General features: G+C 41.8%; 1 protein-coding gene and 1 long non-coding RNA gene across 2 annotated transcripts in view; one reads left to right on the top strand and one right to left on the bottom strand.

Annotated features, from left to right (window-relative positions):
- Positions 1-21,607, top strand: part of LOC107052323 — a 36,232-nt gene that overhangs the window by 3,939 nt on the left and 10,686 nt on the right. Inside the window, exon 2 of the long non-coding RNA XR_001464748.4 lies at positions 17,947-18,309. This is a non-coding gene — a long non-coding RNA (uncharacterized LOC107052323). The remainder of the gene's footprint in view (positions 1-17,946; positions 18,310-21,607) is intronic.
- FBP2 (fructose-bisphosphatase 2) lies at positions 515-21,046 on the bottom strand. The gene is made up of 7 exons (XM_425039.8): positions 20,817-21,046; positions 18,100-18,262; positions 17,182-17,274; positions 12,376-12,516; positions 11,031-11,168; positions 3,741-3,860; positions 515-1,359 (listed from the first exon to the last, which is right to left on the bottom strand). Exons 1-7 carry the CDS (start codon positions 20,987-20,989, stop codon positions 1,165-1,167), a joined length of 1,023 nt encoding a protein of 340 aa, XP_425039.1. The 5' UTR covers positions 20,990-21,046; the 3' UTR covers positions 515-1,164.

The following is a 21,607-nucleotide window of genomic DNA, read 5'->3' on the forward strand; positions in this document are numbered from 1 at the left end:
GAGCACCTCCCCTACGAAGATAGCTGGGCTTGTTCAGCCTGGAGAAAAGAAGGCTGCAGGGTGACCTCATTGCAGCCTTTCAGTACCTGAAGGGAGCCTGTAAACAAGAAGGGAGTAAACACTTTGAAAGGGTAGATAACAGCAGGACAAGGGGGAATGGTTTTAAGTTGAAAGAGGGAAGATTTAGGTTGGATGTTAGGGGAAAGTTCTTTACCAGGAGAGTGGTGAGGTGCTAGAACGGGCTGCCCAGAGAGGTTGTAGATGCCCCGTCCCTGGAGGTGTTCAAGGCCAGGTTGGATGGGGCTCTGGCCAACCTGGTCTAGTAAATGGGGAGGTTGGTGGCCCTGCCTGGCAGGGGGGTTGGAGTTTCATGATCCTTGAGGTCCCTTCCAACCCAGGTCATTCTGTGATTCTGTGATTCTGTAAAGGAAAAATGGAGGTCCACCAATGGCTTTGGTGCAATCTTCTGTTGCAGTGAACAGTGGATAAATGGAGAAAAGGTATGATTCCAGTGTCACATTTGCAGCAGTGGTTTATTTTAATTTATGTCATTGCAGTTTACACATCTGTACATAACATCAGACATCTTCCCATTCATATAAAAACTGATATTCCTTAGCAGCGTCACTACTTTTTCGTCTTTATTAATTACCCATGACATATATCATTTGGAGCTTGAAAATACTGTTTCAAACAGCACAAGACTTTCTGTTTTCTCTGAGCTGACAAAATAAAAAGCATCTGCAACAAAATTTCTGGCAGAAAATGTAGGTAATGATATTGTAAATGTCAGTATGAAAATCATGTCTCAAAAAATGCCATCATGTAGTGTCAGACATCTAGCTTCAGATCAAATGGGGGTGTTGACACTATTCCCTTCTTTTTGTTAATGTTACGTAAAGTGTGTAGCTTCTGTTTATTAATTAGGCTTCTGTTTCTACATTTGCATTGCATAAATCAGAATGAAAGGATTTTTACACTTGTTTGCATGGAGAAATGAAACATTTGCTTTTTCCATCAGCCATTCTCACAGTTTCTCTTGCTCTCATTTAGTGGAATATTCACTGAGAAGTGGGTGTTGAAATGCTAGAATCCAACAACTTGAAAGGAATATTTTTACTGTGCACTGAAGACAGATGAGCAAGGTCTGAACTGGAAAAGCCTTTAGCTGCTCTTCTGGTGTTTCTGTACACAAGCAAGATACTCATGCACATCATCTGGAGAACCAAGAATGAGAGGAACTCTCTGGTGGATGCCCTCAGGTTTCACATCCAGCACCGCCTCTGTCCCTGTAGTTGCTATCCCACCTGCCTGCTCGATGATGAAGGCCATAGGGTTGCCCTCATAGAGAAGTCGAAGCTAGAAAGAAAGAGGAAAAGTGTAACTCTTTTGGGGGATAATTACATTACCAGAATTACCAGAATGTAAACTGTGATTCTGGCCAATTTTGTATGAATGTTTCTCTCAGCAGCAAACTCTCTAAGTAGCAGTGTTTCTCTTTCATCGGTCCCTTATTTCCTCTGTTCATCTCCCTTCACAGTTTGCATTTTGACCCCACATCCACACATCAGCAGCGCGGTTTCCAAGCTGACATACCCCTGTGCATCATCAGACAAGCTGTGTTTTGTCAAAGATGTCAAAAGTAGCTGTTGAGCCCATAGACATGAGCAAAACACTGTAGCCAGCTAAGGTAATATTACTGGGGAAGGAAAGCCAAAGGCTTTTCTAATGTATAGGCTTTATTTGTTACCTCAAAGCGTGGGGTAATCACATTGCGTTTGGTCAGGATATTTTGGAGTTTGAAACTTGATGCTCCTAGTTTCAAATTTCAGGTTTTGGTTGCAGCTCTTCAGAAATGTAAATAGGTAGCAGTAGCTTGAATTCATACAGGTAGTAACTCTGTTTTCAAAAGTAACTAGAGTAATTTTTAAAGCAAATTTTTGCTTTTATTATGGAGACAGGTAAGCCACAGTATTTGTTCACAGCTTTATAAATGTTGCCTCTCTTGTGCTTGTGTTCCAGTTAAATGCAAACTTATTTAGGATATATGCCAAAATATTCTGTATTTATATGGATATAAATGACAACTAGTTATTTTTTAACAAAGCGCCTCTGGTTTTAGTTGATTATTTCATTGACAGTCTGAGTTACTCCTGTACTACACTGTTACTTCATATTATATTTAAAAGACTTTTCACGTGTGCAAAAGACAATGTTTTCTGGAAAAAAGGAAGTGTTACAGAATGCAGCTGTAGAGAGAGAAAAAGAAATGGGCACAGGACTTTGCTACCCATAGCTCCTTTATCATTGTGTTTTAAATAAAATAATGACATACCACAAACCTAAATAACACATATTACCATCATTCTTATATTTAAAGTCCACTGAAATGCTGTTTCTGGTACAAGAACCCCATCTGCCTTCATTGTTCTCCTTAGAGCATGGCCAGCTTTTGAAAGTGTCAGAAAACAGCAGTAGTGTCCGTGTGGAAATGTGTTGAGTTTTTTGTTTCTTCATTGTGACTACATTGCTGAAGGAAAGTGTTTTTCCTTCAGACAGTGGTGTAATTACTGTATCATATATTTAAATCAAATTTGCCTAGGCAGACATGCAGATCTTTTCTGTTGTGTATTCTGTTGTTTTCCTGTTCTCCTCATTTTCCAGATCTCTTGGATCTGGTGTTCTGGTAAATACACATTCACAAGGGTGTAGCAAGTAGTCTTCTGTCACTAAAGAACTATAGGCACCAGTATGCTCTGACATGGGCATAAGAGATAGGGCAAGTAGTTTTAAGAACACAGATTTCTGCACATGCCAACCAAAGATGTAAATGCAATCAAACATAAGACTTTAACTCTGGTATTGAAATGGGAGGAAGAAGATCTTGGAGTCAGAACTCTGTGACTAATCTATTACACACTGAACTACTCATTTTCTAAATATGACCTGCAGGTTACTTGTAGTCCACAGGTCAGCTACATATACAGACTGTTCTTAAAATAACTTGGTTTAGAAATTTGATAATAAAGGTATTCAGTGCTGCAGGAGAAAAGTTGAGATTGACTATGGTCCATGGTCCAGCACATTCATGAAGCCACTACATTGCATGTGGAGTCACTGCACTGCATTGCACAGCATTAAGACACAGTGTGCTCTGTACAGGTAACCAAATGGAATATTTGCACAGAATATTTATCTAAGTGCGCACAAATCTCACCTTCCACTGACAGAGTTTTTTGCTCAATTAGTAGAAACCTGTGTTTTCAGGGCTAATTGTATTAAGTTCAGTACCTTTGGAAAGAGTAGGCAGGCAAGCCCAGCTGTCTAGCACTGAACAAAACCCTGGAGAGTTCAGCATATCCCTCTGGACTCCGCCAGCAGAAAGGGCAGAGATTTCCCTCTGATCAAGATTTTATTGGCTAGCTATGGATAGGAATCTCAGTGGCTTCTATCACACTGAAATTATTTTCATTAGAAAAACTAGCGAACCCTTTGATTTTAGTAAAAAACATTTATCAGTCTGTAATATAAAAACAGAAATGAACATTTCTTGCCTAAGTTGACAACTGTCTAAACTTCTCAATTAAATTGGATTGCTGACCATTGTGTCCATTAACAATATTCTCTACAGATGGGAAATTATTACCTGTTTGTATATCTAAATGATTCCTTTGCATCTCCACGAAAACCAGAGGTATTCATTTGACCAAGATTACCAGAGAAGAAGTCAAATGATTTACCTTTCCTTTAGGACTCTTCTGATTGGCAGGATACATGAAGATCCCACCATACATCAATGTGCGGTGAACATCAGCTACCATGGAGCCCACATACCTGGCACCATATGGGGAACTTCCATCCTGAAAAATATACAAATGAAGCTTTATATCTACCAGGCTAGACAGCTGGTAGCACAGGAAGATGTTGTTTTATTATAAACCAAGTATCAGAGTGACTTAAATCGTCTGTTGCTTATTGACACTGTAAAGGCCTAAACCAGTCTGAAGTTTAGACTTTTGAGAGACCTGGTGATGAGATTCTAAAATAAGTGCTTTAAAGAGCTGTATTCACAGTGTGGAAACTAGGTTGTCTGTAATTTGAGTGCACAACAACTTGGTATCAACTGCTATCCTGTGAAAATGCAAGTGGTAAAAAAAGAGAGTGAAAGCTTCCTCATATTATCAGAACAACGTACCAGTTTGACTTCTGATCTGTCACAGGTTCCTAAGCCAAGGCATGAGGATGAATATCACTTTTCACTGCAAGTTTAAACTGTTCCCAGAGGACTCTCTTTTTCCTTCTAGCTTATTTTCAAGTTGTGAAGCTGGTCACAGCATTCACTGTGGAGTTTCGATAAGGAGATAATAGGAATTTATTCAGGAACGTAGTTTTCCTTGCCCTCAGAATAGAAATTGACATTACTGAAGGAAAGGTCATTTTAGTGAGAGCAATAAGGGAGATATATTCACATCAGTTTCAGGTTTGCTGGCCATAAATAAATAAATAAATAAACCACCACTAAGATAGAAAATTCAGAAGAAAAGCAAGGTGACTTGCACAAATAAAAGCAATAAACTCCACCATAAGAAAAATAAAGCATCACCCTATGTTTGCAAAGGATAAATACACAATGCAGATGTAAAATTAATAAAAGCTTTTTGAAAGCTTATATGCCAAGTAGACCGATGATCTTTTCATATCTCTCACTTTGTCTTCAACAAAGCGGGGGTGGAATTTTGGCCTCTCCTAGAAAATCAATGTATATACATGCTGAAATGCTAGAAGTTTGAAATGACCTCTGCATGTTTTTTCTGTCTGGATCAGTTGTCTAATAACAGATCTCAGTGCTCTCTACAGCGAGTACTAGTTTTAGAGAAACATATAAAGTGAGAACTTGTTTAGCAATGCCAGCTCCAAGAACCCAGATGTCACAAGTTAGCCAGCAAAATTGTGATGTCAACTAGAAGAGAAAAAAATTCAAGTGAGAGGAAAAGCAGAAGTAAGAGGGGAAAATATAGATAAAGGAAAACATATTTTATTTCGCAATCACTTTATCTAACTGTTCTGTGCAGCTGTGAAGTTTTGATATTCACTGTCTTTTAAAATGGGAACAGATTCTCATGAATTTATACACTACAATACAATATAACGCTAGGAACTTGAGTTCTAAGCGTCAACGTGAGAGACTTAGATGTTTGTTACAGATGTTTGTTTTGGTAGAAAAACAGGAATAGAGAACTGTTCCAGCCTAAGTCATGATCCTTGTTCAGCTGTTCTTGTGCAACTTTCCATACTTCTTTTTTGTATAGGCAATAAAAAAAGACTCAGTGGGTAAAACACAGTTTGGAGCTTTTATATTAAGTTTTGCTTAAGCCTAGGTCTTGGTCATACTAATTCCAGGCACAACTGAACAATGATTTCAAGTATTCAATCTATGGCCTATACTCAAATAATCACATCTTCTAACAATAGCCTCTCTACCTCCTAATAGTTTGCACTTGTGACTTTGCGGATATAAAAATCTGAGGCCAGACAAAAACATCCTCAGAGGTGATTACAAGAGACCAAATGTAGTTTTGGAAAATATACTTTTCATGGAAATACATTATTATAGTCTAAAATTCTCTTCAAAAACAAAGACAAAACAACAACAACAAAACGAAGAGTACAAAGTTTCAGAAGAGGATTTCAAGAAAAGTTTGTTAAACCTTACAAAAAGTCATAGGATACTAGTCACAAGCAGGCCATGCTTTGAATTGCTTTTATGAGAATATCAGATAAGGAATTTTCAGCCCACAAGCATACAACTTAATAAACATGAGTTGCACAACTGAACCACCCTGTGTACAAAGCATCAGACACTTTTGGGATTTGCTGGACCTCTTGTTCACATGTAGATCATTTACACAATTTATGTGTACCTGGGCAATGTAATGTGAGGCTTATATGAGTCCACTGAGCATTTGTTTTGTTTCTAACCCTGACAAAAATTCCTCTTCTAGAAACACAGAGCTGAGACTGTACTCAGAAAAATACAGAAGAGAAATCACTCCATTCTGGTACAGTAATTACTTGACCCGCAGATTAAAACAAAATTTTCACTTGCCTTAGCATCCAGATACCTGCTCAGGAGGAATAAACAATCCCTTTAGTTACTAGGTATGTTCCTTCTTATTTCTCCAGTTTGGTCAATCATGTATTTTTCTTACAAATGAGAAAGTTAATAGGCATTGCATAATTGTTGGCACATTGCCTAGGCTTTCTTCTCAAACAAAATAACAGCATGAATGCTAGGGAAGCTCAACCCAAGATCTGAATAGTGCCAAGCAGAGTTTGCCCAGTGGGAACTTTGCAATGTTATAGTTGATGTTAATGAAAGAGTTGGAGAACTTTGATGTTCCCTTCACCTGCATTTGTGGCATTTAAGGAACTTTGTGACTGCTCTTGGTTTCATCCTTTGTATTACTTTTTTTTTGCTTAAACCAGGGAAAAAAATGTGGCTCATAACAGACAGACCTTGTGATTTTTTCTCTTCACAGTATGTTGGAAGACATTTTATCACTTCTTTATTCTACAAATATCTGAAAACTATGCAGCAGCAGCTCAAGACTATGTTTTTCTTGCATAACTATGACAACTAGGAGAGTGGATGGAAGAAGTCTTTTCTAGACTGCAGCAGCAATAGACTGCATGCTTCCCTCTACATACATTTATGGTGACAAAAACATGGTGCTCGTCTTAGCTTTTTTTACATCACTTGCACACAGCTGGACTGGCTGGCAGAAGGTTTCCTGTACTTGATGGTAGGTTTTTGATGGCATTGCTAAGATGAGTCCTTAACCAAGGAGTCTCCATAGCATGATTCTCAGTCAACAGCTGCAGTAAGACTCATTCAACCTCACATGAAGGTTGAGTATCTCCATCTCCCCTCCATGAGGGATGGAGAACCTCTCCCATGAAGAAAGGCTGTGAATGATGGGGTTGTTTAGCCTGGGGAGAATAAGGCTACAGTCAGGCTTTCTAACATTTCTCCAGTACTTATAGGGGGCCTACAGGAAAGATGAGGAGGGACTCTTTATAATAGAGTGCAGTGACAGGACAAGGGTTAGCAGCTTCAAACTAAAAGACGTTAGGTTTAGATTAGTTACAAAGAAGGAATTCTTTAATATGAGAGTGGTGAGACACTGGCACAGGCTACCCAGAGAAACTGTGGATGCCCCATCCCTGGAGGTGCTCAAGATCAGGTTGGATGGGGCCCTGAGCAGCCTGATCTCATGGTGATAACTCTACCCATGGCAAGGGGTAGAAACTGTATGGCCTCTTCCAACCTAAGTCATTCTATGATTCTAAGTTAAGGTAAAAATGAAGTGGAATAACAAAGTCAGGAAATGGTCACAGAATGTTTTAGAGTTCTACTATCAGGTAATCATTATCAGCTATGTGCTATGACCCTAAAAACATTACTAGATGAAAAGATTGGAATGAAATCTGTGCAAAAACAATTTCTTGCACAGTGGTGCCCATTATACAGTGCAGAGGGAAATCGGGATGGATCAAAGGGGAGAATAAGTATAAGAAAGTTATAAGGGCTGATACTGTTGCTTAGCCTCTTGGCTTACAGTGGTCAGAAGACCATAGAGTGAGAGTGGACCTCCTAGTTGAGATGCCTCCCAAAGCCCACAGCAGGAGACAGTCAGTCATCCCTCAAGTCACAGACCTTCATGCAGTGTATGCCCAGCATATACTCCCCACTGCCCTTTTGTGTGCTGATGAAAGAGAGACCCAGATCAAATCTGTGCAATACTCCAGTTGGGTTATGTGCTGAGGGTGCATCACCAACGTAGGTGTAGCTGGGCTGTAGCAGAGGCTTGTGGAATTACTTGTGCATTGTGGCCCATAACATCAGTGCAATGAACCCTCTCAGACAGCCAGCCTTGTGGCTTGGAGTCAGGACCTGAACTTCAGGACTTCAACAGACATGGAGAGAAAGAGAACTCAGTGAGTTCTTTGCCTCAGTCTTCGCTGTCATTCAGGTTTCTCACATCTCTCATGACCCTGAATCTCTCAGTGAAGGTCAGGGGAGAAAAATCCCTCCCAGTGTACAAGCAGTGCAAGTCCAAGACTGCCTCGTGAGAATGAATGCTCACATGTCTATGGGACTGAACAACATAAATCCCAGTATCCTGAAGGAACTGGCAAATGTGGTTGCCAAGCCACTCTTCATTATATTTGTAAAGTCATGGCTGTCAGATGAAATCCCCAATGGCTGGAAAAAAGGAAAGATCACTCCCACTTCTATGGAAGAGAGAAAGAAAAACCAGGGGAACAGTGGGCCAGTGAGCCTCATGGCTGCATCTAGGAAGATTGTGGAACAGATCCTCTAGGAAGAGATGTTAAGACCCATGTAAAATGAAGAGGTGATCCAAGACAGCTGGCACACCTAGAGTGGCATCACTAGACAAAGGAAGGGTAACTGATGTCATCTACCTGGACTCGTGTGAGGCCTTTCACGTGGTCCTGCACTAAATTGTTATGTCTAAATTGAAGAAATAAGGATTTGAAGCCTGGACTATTCAGTGGATAAAGAATTAGTAGTGGTTGTGGTTAACAGCTCAGTGTCTGTGTGGAGGCTGGTGATGAGTGGTGTCCTCCAGACATGCGTCTTGGGACCTGTATTCAGTATCAATTACATGTGGACAGTGGGATTGAGTGGACTCTCAGCTAGTTTGCTGATGACACCAAGCGGAGTGGTGCAGTTGGCAGAGAAAGGGATACCATCCAAAGAACAAGCTTCCAAAGTGGGCCCACGTGAATTTAAGGAGGTTCAACAAGGCCAAGTGCGAGGTGTTGCACTTTGGTCAGGGTGGTCCCAGGTATGTGTACAGACTTGGAGAAAAACTCAGTGAGAGCAGCCCTGATGAGAAGGACTTGGGAGTTCTGGTTGACAAAAAGCTAGGCATGAACCAGTAGTGTGCACTTGCAGCCTGGAAGACCAACATATTCTGGGCTACATCAGAAGAGGGGTGGCCAGCAGGGAAAGGGGGAGATTGTCTCCTTTAGCTCTGCCCCTCATGAGACCCCACCAGGAGTACTGTATCCAGGTCTGGGGCCCCCAGCACAAGAAAAATGTGGTGCTGTTGGAACAGGTTCAGAGGATGGCCACAAACAAAATCAAAGGGCTGGAGCACCTCTCTTATGAAGAAAAATTGAGGGAGTTGGGGTTGTTTGTTTAGCTTGGAGAAGAGAAGTCTCCAAGGGAACATCACTGCAACCTTCCAGTACTGCAGGGAAGCTTGTAAGCAAGAGTGGACTGACTTTTTACACAGGTAAATGGGACAAGAGGAGATGGCTTTACAATAAACGGGGAGACATTTAGGTTAGACATTAGGAGGAAATTCTTTATGTAGGTGTTGATGTGGCCCTGGCATAGGCTGCCCAGAGAAGTTGTGGCTGACCCATCCCTGGGGGTGTTTGAGGCCAGGTGGGATGGGGCCCCAGGGATGCTGATCTAGTGGTTTACAACCTTGCCCATGGCAGGGGGTTGGAACAAGATGGACTTCAAGATCCCTTCCAACTCAAGTCATTCTATGATACTATGGTTTTATGATTCTGTGATTCTACGGTTCTATGATTCTATGATTCTTTGAATCTATTATTCTGTGATTCTATGATTCTTGGCATAGATTACTTAATGTGGGTTTTTTGTTTGTTTTGTTTTTTTAAACACTTGACTAGTTTGCAGAAACACAAATAAATAAATCCATTGTCAGTGCATTAGAATGAACTCAGATCTCAGCAAGCATGAGCAGAATGACTACAGATAGCTTTCTCTTTCTCAGCTTGGCCAGGTTTCAGGAAGTATGAAAGTCATCACCGGGCTTCCACTCCTCTCATAACTTCGAAACTTTTACATTTCAAAATAATCTCCATGAGTATATATAAGATGATGTGAGGTGATTCCCTCTGTAGTGACAATCTGAGTAACATGGGAAAGGGGCTTTGGTAAGAGATCAGCATTGCTTCTATATTCAGTGTAGTACATCTAGATTCAGCATAGATTCAGTAGTACATCTAGGTTCAGCAGGAGCTTCTCAGAATACTATGTCTTGAAATCTTCCCTGGTATGGCACTCTGTAGCTTTCTAATAGATACACTGACTTTTACATAAGCCCTGTGCAAGAATTCTTGACAACGAATAGCTTAAAAAAATAATAATCCAGGGAGCTTTTCTAACAGGAACACATTAAAATTTGTCTTCCTAGACAAATCCAATTCTGAGTGATGACACTTCACTGTATTTTGTTATGACTTACTGGTCACATAGCTATGTTTTCCAGATAGCTTTTAGATTTCCCCACCGAGAGACTGTACTGTGTCCTTCCTAGCACTGGCTGTAGAAATCTGCATATTCTCATGATAATGTTCATCAGGGAAGGGATGTTCTCAGCTTTCTCTCTCTGAAGGATACAGTATGATCCTCTTAACAATGGAGGATGGTGAAATTGTGCCTTAACCCTTCCCCTATTTTTTTCCAACCTGTGATTATTTTCATGGTCTACATGACACATATAGATAGCGTAATAGTTATGCCACATTTCACAGATGCAGGAAAATGAAGGTGATCCCACCTAGACCCTGGTATTCCCTTTGGTAAATTGAATCTAACTCCATTATGCACCGCTGCATAAATGACTGAGATGCATATTCATCTATGGTAGAAAACAAGGTTATGGCCACATTTTCCTTGCAGGGTTTCTGAGCTGTTTGTTTGTTTGTTTTTGTTTTTTAAATGATTTTTCATTTACAGCATAATTTTCTCCATGCAGTAGCGAACAGGCTATGAACTTATTTACTAAAGAGTAAGTTACAAAAAATGTCAGGGCACTAGGAGTCAACAGAGCAGATACATACCCAAAATGGGACCAAATCTTTACAAGGGGCTGAAAATCCCTTCCCATTACTCTGGACTGTATGCAAGGCAGTACTGGCCAGCAAACAGTATATTGGGTACAGTACTAATATGTTCTTACCTCAGGGAATTTCTTCTTTTTTAAGTATTCTGTCATTGCAGGATCAAAATACTTTGCATAACCTTCATTGAGACTGTAAATCTTCCCTTTCTTCTTGATTTTAACATCTCTATCAACCAGAATAAATTCTCCAAGAGCCTACAGAATGACGGGGGAGATCAATTATGAGCAAGCAGCAGAATGCTTTGTTGGCTTCCCCTAACAGTTCTCAAAGTAGCAACAGCAGACGGACTAGCACAGCTTTGCCCTTTCAGCACCAGTCTCACGTAAAACTTCACAGTATTCAAACAGAGCAGAAAGCACAGAATCTGTTAAAAGTTAATGAAAACTTGTTTCATTGGTAGCATAAGCAAAAAGCAGTTTGCCTTCAATAGCTAGATTAGTTAGCAACACCAGTCAACCTTGAAAACATATTGAATGTTTGTGTCCACAGATCATGAGGTTACAAATGAATAAATTGTGTTCTCCTTTGCTTTTTGAACTCCCCTTGACTGTCATGTGTAAATATCTTAAAGCGACTGGTCAGTTCCTTCCTGATGCTGCTGTCTGCAGTTGGAGCGCAGCCTCCTCCTTCACTCTATTTGTCTCTAACCAGATCAGATCTGTACAGATCTCAATTCCTCCTGCTTGAATGTAGCTTCTTTATAAAAATTAAGAGGAGTTTTGATTGTAATGCACCATTTTATTAAAAACGACTCCTGTATTGTTGCCTAAATCTAAAGCCAGTATTTCAAACAAGCAGCCTCCTCCATTCCTCCAGCAACATTTGTAGGGCTGAGCAGCAACGAGCAGCACAAATCTGCTTGAGTGGTTACAGTTCAGCTTTTGCAAATTGCTGGGTATGCAGCCTGGAGGACTTAGCCATAAAGCTACTTTGCACTTAGGAATTCAGGCATCACTCCACATGACCTCTGTCAACAAATGTTCCCAGCCCCAGATGAAACACTGAACATGTTGAGGTTCTATAGCAGACAAGAAGCAAAACCAAGAAAACAGCAGGAATCCTTTGAGTTGAGGCAAAGATACTGTTTGGAGTGAGTTTTTTGGAGAGTTTCTTTGTGCAAACCAGCAGTCTGGTTTGAATGAACAGAGTCTCAAATGCTGTTTGACTTAAAATCTAACTCACAGAGCAAAGAAATCAGGCAGAGGCAGTGCAACCAACATACTCACAAATTATTAAGCATGAGTAAGATGTCAGTGTGATGCTCCAGGATGAAGGTGACAAGAGAACAGCATAGATTACGTAGGTTTCAGACAAAACAAGCAATGAAAGTGACCAAGCAATGAAAGAAACCATGGGAAGCTCTAAAAGACTGTGGCAAAGTTATTAACAGAAGGACCATACCGGATCCAACATGAAGCAGTCCACTCCTTGCCCAGTAGAGAGGGCGACCAGCGTAGCACTGCCGTACAGGGCATAGCCTGCAGCAACAATTTTGCGCCCAGGCTGCAAAGCGTCTTTTTCAGAGGGCTCATCATCTGTCTCCTAAGGAAAAATTACCATTGGACTGGAGGTTAAATTATTGTAAGAAACAATAAAAACAACACTGAAATAACAGCTTGGGATAGATTTCTTATTTGCGTCTTACCCACTGAAGGAATCAAAATAGAGACTGTTCTCACTAGTTCAAGGCAAGTTCAATACAAGTTAATGTGAATGCTTGGACAGGCCAATGTGAATTTGTCATTTCATGCATGTAAGGCAATCAGTATGATATCTGCCACAAAACTGATACCTGAGCAATGCAGCCTAGTATATTAACTCAAGATCATCATAAATCTGAGACAGAACAAAGCTACTAATTTTCTATAAATTTAAACATAAGCACTCATACAGATATCAGTCTGAAGGAGTAACTGTGAGGTGAGTGTGATAACAAATACTGTGTACACTGCACTGCGTAGAAATTGCTTCCATTAAGACAGAGTAAAAGGGCAGATGTTGCAAGGCAGCGAAGCCAAGATCATGCCTTTGTCTCTGTTGATGAAGAGATAGGTAACTGAAGTGACAGTGTAAGTGCTCATACATATATATAGAAGAATAAACATCTTTACAAAAGTAATGTGTGTGCAAATGTAGGTTTGCATACATAATTGCACAGAACTTTCACAAGGCATTTTACTTCAGGCTTTTAATCTGGCATCAGTTTCCATTTCTTATATTGCCATTTGGTACTGCGGTTATTACTGAAAAAGAACATGCCAAGCAGACCAGGCACAAAAATTTCTAGCCAGCTCCAGGGGTGTACCTCAGCCACAGTTCAGGAGAGATTGGTGAAAGCACGTGGGAAGGCTGTCTCCAGCCTGCTCCTTCCTGACTACAGCATGGGTTAAAGAATGGTTGATACTGATGCTTCTGAAAGAGCTTGTCATTTGTGGTGGAGTTCCTGTGGAAGTTTTGATACTGGTTAACTGGGAATTAAAATAAGAATCTGCTCAGGCCCTTCATTATTGAGGACCTGATTCAGCATTTTATCATTTCAAATTCATACAGTTTCTCAGTGGTTGCATGGGCTTAACTAGATTGAGTAGCAGCTAAATGGAAATAGCAGGCCTAGTCCAAAATACCTCATTAAAACATAAAAACCACTGGTGAATTCTTTGTGCAGAAAATCAAATATTTGATAAATATGAAGTTAATTATTTAGAAAATCACGAATGTCTATCAGAGTTATTTCCAAAGAAAAACAACCTCCCACACCAACAAAAAGAAACATTTTCTGCTCTGACAAGAAACTCTCAGAGGCTCCACCAGGTCCCAGCAAACTGAAAGTGTTGGGGTAACCTTAGAATCCTGTTCACCATAGAATACCACGCCTATAGGAAAGCAGAGGCATGTAACATCAGAAGTACATCTTTCAAAATATCTGAGGACGATGATTTCTCTTCAGAATGTTTTTATTTCCCTCTGAAAAACTTTGGTTGAATGAATTTGTTACTTTATTTTAATGACCTTGTAGCTACATTTTGCTCACAGTTATTTTTAATACTATTTTGTCAGATCTTCTCTGAAAAAAAAAAAAAGCTAGTTGCCAATTAGATCTTCATGAAATATAGTATGTAAAAATACACCTGGTATGAAGTCCTTTAGAATTATTCTGTGCGAAACTGCTTATTCAGAAAGGTTACACACATCTAATGAAGTTTAAAAGTCTGTATGTATCAGAGCTGGGAATACTGCCTGTTTACTAGTTGACTAGCTGTTAATCATTTGCCAAACAATTCTTTGTAAGAACCAGTTATTATACCCTTCATAGCATCTTCTCTTTCAAAACCATATCCCCCTTGCACACACATCTCAACGTTAATGTCACTGATTGACATTGGATTGTTTGCAACATTAAATGCAGAATTAAACATACATTTACACAACTAGTTGCGAATATACTATGCTTTTTATAGTGCTTTTCTGTATGCTTTCCTCATTTAAAAAAATATAATTTTATGTAAATACATCAAAGATATGTGTTTTATAGAACATGGTGTATAAACAGCTTCTGAAAGGAAGGAAAAAAGTTCAGTCTCAAACAAACATTTTGCAGAGCTTGTTGGAATGTAAAAAAGCTAGGGATCAGCTGGTATTTCACTGTTAGCACTGCAGGAGCTTTGTCCTGACAAGTGCCACGCACTGTGGAACAAACTGGGGTTTTACGCTCACTTTGATAGCTGATGAATGTTTTCACTTCTTTCTGGTGCACAGACGGTTTTCCTTTCTACTATGTTCTGACTATGAGGTGGAAGGAATGGAATTTCTTTATAAGTCCTTATGCAAACGACTGAAATAGACATTGTCTTTTATTACAAGCTTTTACACAGACATTTTAGCTCCATGTTGTCGTGAAGCAGATGAAGATTGAGTCTGGCTATACACGTACCTGCAGATACTACCTGAATCCGAATTTTTTTTTACATGCAGGACTTGCCAAAATACGTTATTTGCCCTCAGCAGCACTGGGAGCAGCTTTGGGAAGCCAAGGTTTGCAGGTCTCTATTCATATCACATGTTTAATGAATATACATTTGCTCTGAATCTTTACACCTTTTCCACGAGGGACAACATGAAGTGAGAGGCATCAAAGAGGAGCAAGGAAGGCATTGTCCTCATGACCATGGAGAAGGGGAAGAAAAGCCATCTGATGCACTGGGCATTGTTACAAATTAAAATCAAAATTCAGCAAAGAAGTAGAGCTTCATAGTCTGTATGCTGATATAATTAATATATTATATCAGCAATATAATAATTAATTAATTAATTAAGCTCTCAATATTACTTACTTGTTTTAAAAAGTTAAATAGTTCTGAAGTTAATAATGTTGCTGTAAAGTTGTCTTATCTGAGAGAAAGGCACATTAATAACCATCTACTTCAGAAACAGCATTCTAACATCCAAGAATTACCCAAATGGAAGCCCGTGGAGGCAGTGTTGTTTCTAACATTTTCTAACATAAAAAGTTTTTCCTGCTACCAAAGAACTATGCTTCATCAAAGCAGCAGTATTTTCATTTGGACATGAATAATCCATACCAAACAGTTAATTTTTTTTCTTTCTAAAGCTCTGAAATGTATCCACCCACATAAAAAAAACAACCAAAAAACGAACAAAAAAAACCCACTTCAGGTCTTCAGGTATTTTGGATTAATACATAACAGAATAACAGCAGATACAAAAAGATTAGAAAATGAATTGAAAACCTTCGTGTTTGGGAAGGACTCAAGTTCTTTAGGAAATTTTTCTGTTCTGCCACAGAAACCTAGGGAAGGTTGGGCAGCCCACAGTTCTAACATGTCTCAACAGGTGAGCCAGGGCTTACCAAGAGGTCTGGTCTGTATTTCAACCTGCCATGCTGTATGAGTCAGCATGGAGCATTATGCTTTCATATTTTTGCACAGCAACCTAAACACACTTCTAAACAGAAAGCTAATGTTTGGTGTTTGTGAACCAGTGCCGTCCATAGCTATTGCCTACTTTAATGTAGGAAAGCACTGCAGTATTTTTAGCTGTCTTTACAGGAATATATGGAAAGACTGAGCATCCTTCTGCATGCCATCAGGACATATGGCATGGATTTCCAAGCTCTTTCCTGAAGAAAGAGGCATGTTAGAAGTACTGGAGGTAATCCCTCAAGTCATACAGGACATGTTGTTTCAGAATCCGTGGGGCATGCTGGCACTGACCGTGGATATCATGGTCAGTCATATGCCAGTATTTTGCATGTGCCATGACCCTGTTCAGGCTGTGTCACAACAATTTGGTTTACCAGCAGATGTGTGCTCAGTGGCAATGATGGCTTTGTCTACCAAAACATAAAAGACAAAGACTGTCTGGAAAATGATGAGTTATAAGATGAGAGGTGATTTTAAAAGCACATCTTTATACTTTCGAAGTGCAGTGTCTGCATAGCAGAGCCTGCAAGCATTTCTTTGCAGCCGTGAGAACTGCAAATGTTTCTTCAAAATAATGATGGCCGAGGGTCTGCTGCAGTCATACGACTGTGAGCTCAGACTTTAAGCAAAACACCAACTGCTGGGAGATTAGCAGCGGAGTCACAAGACTCAGTATGACTGCAGCTATTAACATTTATTAACTGGGTACACAGTTGCTACTCCGTGCAACTCTGTGGAAGGGGAGCTGTTGGCCAGGCCCGGTCATCTGTAGGTGACAGCTTCCTCTGGCCTCAGGTATCCTCCAATGCTAGCATCTACATTAACACTCATCTGCAACCAGCATGGAAACTTGCACCAGGAGGCCGCTGCAGCACTAGCAGTGATGGAGCCCAGGCAGGGCCTCAACCCACACTGGTCAGAATCTGGTATGACAAACACCAACTGGTAGACATGTGACAGCCTTCAGCCCTCCTGCCGTGAGGTGAGCTACCCCACGACCTGATGGTCAGAGGGTCTTATTTAAGTGCCAGCCTGTGTGGAAAGGCACTGTTACCCAGCAAGGCCTGAGTGTCCCCTTCCAGGGAGTTCAGAAAGCTCTTCAGCATGGGTGAACCTCGTGTTCTACTCCTTCTGCTCTTAGCAAGGCTCTGCTGAGCTCAAAGACATATAAAGGATCAAGGAGGGAAACTGATACACCTTGATACATCCAAGTCATTTTGCTTTTGCCAGGAAAACTCTGCCACATGTGCTTTGTTTGTTCTCTTACCTTTTTGTAGATAGCAAATATTGTTCCTATGGGTGCCAAGCAGTCTATATTGGATGAGCCATCCAGAGGGTCGAAGCACACCACATATTTACCCTGAAAGAGAATGGGCAAGAGAACCATTAAATGTTGTGCTGTCCAGTTGTCTTGCACTGCTATTTCCCTTCTCTTGGTGACTCCCACATCCATGTCTGCGTGCAGCACTCCAAACGTACAAGGCCCAGCAGAGAGGGTTGGCCCATGGACTCAGCTGGCCCTGCAGCACTGTGCCTCCCCTGCCAGGGAAACAAGAGAGAGCGAACTGCTGCTCACACGGCACAAAGTCTGCTGACGGAAAGAGCAGTCCTCTGTTTCCAGGTCATGTGAGAAGTCTGGAAGCAGAGAAGACAAGCCACTCTGGAAGCCAGCATCTTGCTTGCATCCAGAACCAAAGGATTTGTTGATAATGTGTGGTTTGAGAACAGAAATAAAAAGCCGTGAGGAAGGGCGTCAGTTACATCAGCGTGAGCAGCAATGGGATCCCTCCTGGGGGAGCCCAGTGAAGCAGTCAGGTGCTTCCTCCGGCCCTGTAATGTAAACCCAGCCCTGACGGCTCAGCTTCCCGACTCACTTTTTATCTTGCCTAAATATTAATATAATCCAAATCTGTAACACCAGCGCCCGGGGAATGTAATATACACACGCATCTGGGAGCTGGGTGTGTTAACAACTCTGAAATAATTATCTCCCCCTCCTCCAAGCTTTAATAACATTTTTTTCCCCCCGCAGCGCGTTCAGCTGCTAAAATCGCGCCGTCCGCCCGAGTTACCGACACAAAGCAACAGCGCCGCAGACGCTCCCAGCTCTCGGCGGAGGGGCGGCCCGGCCCTCTCCCCGAAGCACGAGTGCCCCCTGCCGCCGCCCGGCTCCCGCAGCACTCACCCGCTTCTCCTTGGGGGTGATGAGGGCCTCCTTGTTCTCCTCCGTCACCAGCACGCAGGTGCTGTAGGAGGACTGCAGCATGTTGATCACCAGGGAGTTGGACAAGACATCCAGCTTCTTCACTTCGTCCCCAGTCACGTTCACAGTGCCTGCTATGCCGAACCTGGGGAGAAGGGAAAACGTCTGAAGGGGATTTTTAGATAACCACAGGTAAGGGTGGCTCTGTCCTCTCACCTTCCCTCTAACCTTTGGATTCAGACCATCGAGGTGGTTACTGCTGCTAGAAACAGTGTGTCTGAACAAGGGAAAGATGATGGCATCGTTTTGGGGCATTACTGAGGTCCCTTTTGCTCCCCTCTGGACGCTCTTGAAGCCAGGAGCAGAGCCCATGGCTTTGCTGGCAGGTGTCGGGTTTGCCTGGAGCCCCAGGAGGGGCCAGCAGCAGCTCTGAGGGCAGAGAAAGGACGTTCACTGTTGGTCCCACCTGCTGCTCATGCAGCTGCACAGAGCTCCCAAGAGCCCTCCACCACTCAGTCTCCATCCAGCCACAAAACCAGAAGCTTCAGAGAGAACTCCAGACCATTCTAAGCCATGCCTCTAGATTTAGTCAGTTTATTCACTCATTTTATGCAGCATTTGTTGGCTAGACTAGGATGATGGTTCCATTCTACATCCTGATTTTATCAGTATGCTGATTATGCAGAATATAGATATACATATGTATGTCTGAAATTTATGTCTGAAACAAAAAGATGTGCTGAATCAGGGCAACTCAGAAATATAAAGGAAATCTATACGGCATTTTTATTCACCACGAAACAGATAAAAGGAGTGGGGAAAGGACCGTTAATTAATCCCTGTTGAGTAAGGTCAGCATCGACCATTAGCTGCAAGGGACAAGGTTTTTCCCTCATTAAAAGCCAAAAACTGCCTGAGCTTTCCAAAAGTATTGAGCATTTCAGCTACTATCATTTTGGAATGCTGAGTTTGAGGCACTAGAAAGGAATGTGATTTTCAGGACACGCTAAGCATCCGATCTCCAATTACTATGTTTCTAGGCAGGTTCCCAAACCAAGCTTATAGTTTTGTAAAGTCCTTCAGCTCTGAAAGGCAAATCTGTTAAAAACCCATGCTGAGATATCTGACATCAAAGAAGTTACTTCACATTCTCCTGTTTGGAGAAGCAGGAAAAAATAAGAGCTCTCTAGCTGCATTTTTCTCTAATGTTAAGATCCCAGGTCTTGTTTATGGGAAGAAGGCACAGATGAATGGAAGGCAGTCACTGTAGTTGAAAGTTTGCAACAGAAATTTCCAAAATTTCATGACTATTGGCTGCAATTTGAATGACATGTATTACTCATCCATGTGTTTGGATATTTTAAATATTTCTTTGTCGTTACGTGAAAGCTTTTGTTGATAGAAAAAGCCATTTGCTTATTGATATAATGGATGTTTGCCTTCTGAAGGGACACTCCTGTAGCACTGTGTTTGTGTCCTGTGTGCAAGGGGACTATTCTACCTCTAGTCTGTCGAACCGTGTGGTTCTCTCCACTTAGAAGCTGTATATTGAAAGACAGAAATTAGGTAAAAGCAACACTTCCTCTAAGTCAGGGAAGCAGAACAGCTCAGATTCACCTAATAGAGGTAAAGTATAACTTACCGCTTAAATAGCAGAGGAGCCTGAAGCTGCTGCTGACTTTCAGTGTACCTCATGTCCTCTCTACAAACTACAGTCCACACCTTTAAGGTGACTGTGGCAGTACTGAGACACTGAATTTTTGGTTGGCAGAGATCACTGAGAACTCCACAGAAGTATAAAGACCCCAGGGTGTTGTATGCTGTGGTGTTACCACTGGGGGGGGGGGGGGGAGGGGAAAGGATAAATTACAAACATTGTCTTTCTTACACATCTGTCTTCCCTGTCTTCTTTATGCATGAATGCATACATACATACACAGGGATGTATACAAATATATATTTCAGTACATAAACAACAGTTGCCTATTTTAAATACATAATTTTATTAGGACTTTCCAGCTGCCCGAGCTGCTTCTGAGGGATCACCGATAAAAGGCTGGCACTGAGGTCATTCTTACCTGGCTGTGTGAAGAACAGCTCAATTCATTGCAAGCTTTGCTGAGGCAAATCTTTATTTGATTTCCTAAATGACTACAGGCCAAATTATTCCATTTGTTTTTCACATAGGACCTTCTAGGACTCCCCACCTGTAACTCTGATACTACTCAAGGAAGAAAGGGAACATACCCATGTGTGACAGCACTTCTCACAGAGCTGTTGTTTTAGAGCTTTACTTACACTGCAGTCAGGTAGAATGCTATTGTCCCAATGGCAGGAGAAGCCCTGGCTGGCACTGCTCAGCACTGTGCTTGGCTGGCAGTGGAAACAGTGCGCTGTAATATTCTGCACCTTCACAATACATTTAGAAATACATCATTGCCAACATTCACAGGGTATAATGAAGAGAACAGCAAAGTCCTGACCCATACTGCAGAAGGGCAGCCAGTCTAAGTGTTTATATTGCACTTGATGTTAAAATGCTTCAGAAAGAGAGATCTCCTGCTTACCAGTCCTAGCAACCCATGCTCTGACCTCCTTCATGCAACCACTTGGACAACACTGCCCTCTTCCCAGCCCTGCAGTGCAAGCAGCTGCCTCTCCACCTCCTCCTCCTCCCCATACACCCAAGTAGGACTCACATGTGGGCAAGGCCTGCCTTTCTGACTGCGGAGGAAATGGCCTTTATGGCAGTCAGCATGGAGTTGAGCAGCTGTGTCAGCTCTCCGGTAGCTCCCTTGACTCGTCGTCCCTTCTCCATGACAAACCGTGTGAGAGTCAGCATGTCTGTTTCAAAGGGGGTTTTCTCCGACATTTTTGCTAGACACCAGTGCTCCTATCTTCTTAGCTGGACTGGTTGTTTTCTAGCCGTGTTGAGATACCCAGCAGCAGTCTATTTTGAGGGGAAGCTCCTGGCTACGCTGCCAGTCGTAGTTTATACAAATGTTTCTGAGACCATGTGATGGGGTCCCAGAATAGCTGTGCCTGGGCTGGCTCCGTGCTCCTTCAGACAGCCACTGCTCCGCTGTCCTCCACGCACCCCCCTTCCTGGCACACAGCTCTCACAGCACACCCTTGTGGCACGTTGGCTGCTCTTGGCAAAGGCTCTCACTGGCACCATGGCTGAACACAGTCCTCTTGCAGCAACAGGCTCAGAGTTGCAAAGCAAGACAAGCCCTGCACAATTTGCAGGGTGCCAGCAGTAGAGGGAAGAATTGGAATTGGAAGAATTATGATTGGAAGCCCTCTCATCACCTTGTCCCCTGCCTGGCCATCCCTTCCTGGCCCTCCACAAGGCTGGCATAGGGGCCAGGCTGCATGGCACTTCCCAGGGCAAAATACTGCTCTGCATCTGAAGCCAGAAGGCCATTTAACCCCCTAGCACAGACACTGGAAGTTAATCTAATATACATGGAAAAATGGTTGATCCAGG

Source organism: Gallus gallus, chromosome Z, assembly GCF_016699485.2.
Source record: "Gallus gallus isolate bGalGal1 chromosome Z, bGalGal1.mat.broiler.GRCg7b, whole genome shotgun sequence".
Lineage (NCBI taxonomy): Eukaryota > Metazoa > Chordata > Aves > Galliformes > Phasianidae > Gallus > Gallus gallus.

Bases quoted from the DNA above. Each gene is read 5' to 3' on its own strand.
- FBP2 (XM_425039.8), bottom strand. From the start codon at position 20,989: ATGTCGGAGAAAACCCCCTTTGAAACAGACATGCTGACTCTCACACGG. The intron at 11,169-12,375 runs GTATGGTCCTTC...GTCATTCTGTAG, and splicing joins ACTGCTTCATGTTGGATCCG to GCTCTTGGAGAATTTATTCT. The intron at 3,861-11,030 runs GTAAGAACATAT...TATATTTTTCAG, and splicing joins AAAAGAAGAAATTCCCTGAG to GATGGAAGTTCCCCATATGG.